Here is a 3,768-nt window from a genome sequence, read left to right as displayed (position 1 = left end):
ATGCAACAGTAGTGTTGACATCAGGTACAGTGCAAATTGAACAAGTTACTTAAAAATATATATTTTTAATTATTGCTTATAATGTAAAAAAAATAAATATTATATATAGGTACACATATGTAACTATCATAAACAAATTATAAAACAATATAAAAAGTTACTAGTTTAAAAGTACATATGTTACTTATAACTTATGCTAGAAAATATATCAAATATAATCAATCAATTTGATCCTATATCAAATGATTATATATTTAAATTACAAACCATGCTTACTAATGATAAAATAATTAGTTTATAAAAACTAATAAATTAAATAATTAGTTGATTTATTTTACTACATTTATGGTTAAACATATGGTAAGTACTATACTGTCAGTAGGTGTTCACTAAATTCATGTTAATTATTTACACAATTCTAAAACGAAACATTTAGACAAGAAATAGTTAGGTAGGTGCACATATAGGTAGACACCTAACTAAGTTATTAAGTTTAATACAAACAGCATATAATATACACAAAAGTTATTACTTATATAGGTATATGTATAATAGGTATTTATTAATTTATTATTGTTTTCACACTATTAATTACTCACAAACTGGTAACGGTAAGGACAATGTAGGAATCGAATTACGGTTCAATAACTTCGTACCATAACTATGACATTCTTCTTTAAAATGAAGATCACACACAAGGTACGTTTTGTAAATTTGATCATACGACATTTTAAGCAACTTTGGATTACCACATTTTTCGATCCATAAAATAAAACGTGGTACATAATTCTTTGGAAACCGGTGTTTTGAAATGCCGAGTCGACTTTTACAACCATGAACGACACAATTCAGAGAAGGCATAACTAATTAAAACTGATATAGAGTATAGACAATGACAACTACAAATTTAAATTGGAAAATATTACATTTTGTAATCTTATTACAGTTTTATTATTTTTCAGATTCAGCAGTTTTCATAGAAAAATAATAAAATTATTATTCTTGGTTAATCCATAGAATCATGGTAGGTATATCATTATAATATACATTTTTAAAATTAACCCGAGTAGGTACCAACGTATTTAGCACCTAACGTTCGTATGTTGGCACTACTTTTGTCTACCTAGACAACAACAGTTCGTATATACGAGTTAACAGCGTATGGACACGACTGACTGGTAGGGAGTGGTCGGGCGGTAGGTTCGCCGGTAACCGTGACTTTTATTTTTAGTGCAAGACTGGACATGATATAAAGTTATGCAATAACGATTAAATTTGTGTCCAACAGTGTCTATGGTCATAACAGTGTTAAGACAAATACAATCTGACACATATAAATATTACTGATATCTTAGTAGTGGTGTCAGTAAAAGAACTAATGAGTTGTTCAAACAGTACAAATTTATTAAACGTGAAACTACGTTTTGAAGTCGTCCATAAAAGCAAACGTAACATAATATACAAAACATTATTACAAATAAAATAACTTGATATTAAAATATATATATTACGCTATTTTTTTTCTAAATCTTAACCAAACGTTTGACATTAGTTAGTAATATAATATAATTTACCAAAAAATAATTATATTGAATACAACTAAATTGTTATAAATCAAACAAAATCATATTTAAATTATTATACTAACATCAAATGTTTATAAAATTATACATATTGAATTGTGTTTAAAAGTTATTGTTATATAAAGACATAATATAAAAACAAAATCATAAGTAGTAAGTATCCTAGTTTTTTTTTTTTAAAAATTTAACCAAACGTTTGACAATAGTTACGAATACACCGTTAAGTGTAATCGCATCCAGAAAGACCACGTGGAGGTTGTCAAACTTTCTATCCACACAGAGTCACAAAGACCCCAGGGCAGATTACATAGACCCCGGAGGATCACATATTTCCCCTGGGTGAACATTGTATAATTACATTCATTATATAACTACCTGTAATCGCGTCAGAGAACTTCTGAGTACACGATATTCTTGGTGACGAAGCTATCATTTCCATCGCAGTACATGCCGACTCTGACGGATTGCGCGTCCCTCAATTGAAAACGCAACGTACAGCTGTCCGTGGCTGAAGGCGGGTTACGGCAGGAGCAAACCGACTCTGTCGAACGTTTGATCCTGAGATTTATTGATTGTCATGGCAAACGACAACCGTACCGGGAATTGAATCACGCTTCGTTTGAAAAGGCAAATCGTCTTCCTCACCGGAAGTCAACGCAACAGCGGGTAAGATGATGTCGTCTGCCCGTCGTCGGCGCTGGACAACTTCCTCGCCTTGAAGTTGTGTGGCCGCAGTTCGGTGACCACCAACCTCGTTCCGTTGCAAAGTTGTCGCTTTGGATCAATGTTTCTCAGTAACATGACGATCGAACCGACCTTAAGCGTCAACTTGTGCGGTGGTAGCCCGTTCGGATGCAGAGAATTGAGGTACTCTGTTAGTTGGCCACTTCGTCGGCATCGTCGATGACCACTGTGTCTATGGCGGAGTACGTCCTTTGGGCGCCCGTCACGCATATTCCGCGTCAGCCGAAACTGTTCAAATTCTCTCCACAATGATTGGCGTTTGATAGATGACATGACGATGGAGCTTCTGTTCCAGTGGCGGATCTAGGATTTTCTCATGGGGGGGGGGGGGGGGATATAAAATATTTTCGTACATAATATGTATAGGTATATTAAATTTACAATACTAAATTAAATTTTCTTGATGACAGTGCCATCGCATCAATGACTTCATCGGGTGTCACTTGTATTGTCCTATGGACAGACAACATGGTAGCCCATTCAGTCGCTTCTAGGTACATAAAAAAAAAATAAAAATAAAAATATGTTAAAATGTATTTATCATTAATATATACTATATACCTACCTGACCCATAGAATTTCTCAAGTAAGTTTTAAGTCTTTTTAATGTCGAGAACGTTCTTTCAGGGGAAGCCGTGGAAACAGGCAATGTGCAAAGAATTTTTAACAAGTAATGTACATTGGGAAATATTTTTTTGTCACATAATGCAAGTGCATCAATGCTAGTTTTAAGAACTGAATGAGTTCTTGAAAGTTTGGTTTTCCACAGCTTAAACTCTGCTGTAGCTGTAGAAACATCATGATTAACCAATGGTGAATAAAATTCTAATAATTTTTGGAAACTATTCCGTTCTTCAGACGACATAGAGCTATTTGTTGTAAATAAACATTCAAAGCCTATAATTTAAAAATACATTTAAGTCACAAGGTATCTATTAACAAAAATTAAAATTCTAAATTTACCTTCAAAAACTTGCTTATGTGCCAGAAATCTTAATTCTAACTGTGATATAAAATAATCAATATAGGGAATAAACACAGAAATCCTAAAATAATCATCTAACCCTTGATTTTCATCATTGAAGTTATGATTTGCCCTGTTTTTCTGCTCACTAGTTTTCTCTTAATTTCAACATTAATAATATCTGACATTTTCTGTATGCATGAAAATATAATAAAATAAATAAAATATATTACATGCATTAATATTTTCAGTATTATTTAGGTAATATAATTATTACCTCCATGGAACTATATATAACTTTGAATTCTTCCTCCACATTCTCTCTGATATTTTTTAAAGCAGTAATTGTATCCTGTGCAATCTCTATGGCATATTTGAGATCAATTATTTGGCTTTGTAATTGCTTGCATAATGGTAATCCAAATGAAAATAATTCCTACAACAGACATTAATAAATATCATTAAAATGCATTTGTA

The 3,768-nt window shown here is 32.1% G+C and overlaps 1 protein-coding gene across 1 annotated transcript; it reads right to left on the bottom strand.

Annotated features, from left to right (window-relative positions):
* Positions 1-2,704: 2,704 nt before the first annotated feature.
* LOC115034943 (52 kDa repressor of the inhibitor of the protein kinase-like) lies at positions 2,705-3,192 on the bottom strand. The gene is made up of 2 exons (XM_029492509.1): positions 2,898-3,192; positions 2,705-2,817 (listed from the first exon to the last, which is right to left on the bottom strand). The coding sequence occupies exons 1-2, from the start codon at positions 3,190-3,192 to the stop codon at positions 2,705-2,707; spliced, it is 408 nt and encodes a 135-aa protein (XP_029348369.1).
* Positions 3,193-3,768: the final 576 nt, after the last annotated feature.

Source organism: Acyrthosiphon pisum, unplaced genomic scaffold (assembly GCF_005508785.2).
Source record: "Acyrthosiphon pisum isolate AL4f unplaced genomic scaffold, pea_aphid_22Mar2018_4r6ur Scaffold_21603;HRSCAF=24391, whole genome shotgun sequence".
NCBI lineage: Eukaryota > Metazoa > Arthropoda > Insecta > Hemiptera > Aphididae > Acyrthosiphon > Acyrthosiphon pisum.
The sequence above is the reverse complement of the archived record's forward strand: the minus strand, read 5'-3'. Positions and strand labels throughout refer to the sequence as shown.

Coding starts and splice junctions, on each gene's coding strand:
- LOC115034943 (XM_029492509.1), bottom strand. CDS start 3,192: ATGTCGTCTGAAGAACGGAATAGTTTCCAAAAATTATTAGAATTTTAT. Junction 2,818..2,897: donor TTACTTGAGAAATTCTATGG/GTCAGGTAGGTA, acceptor TTATGTACCTAG/AAGCGACTGAATGGGCTACC.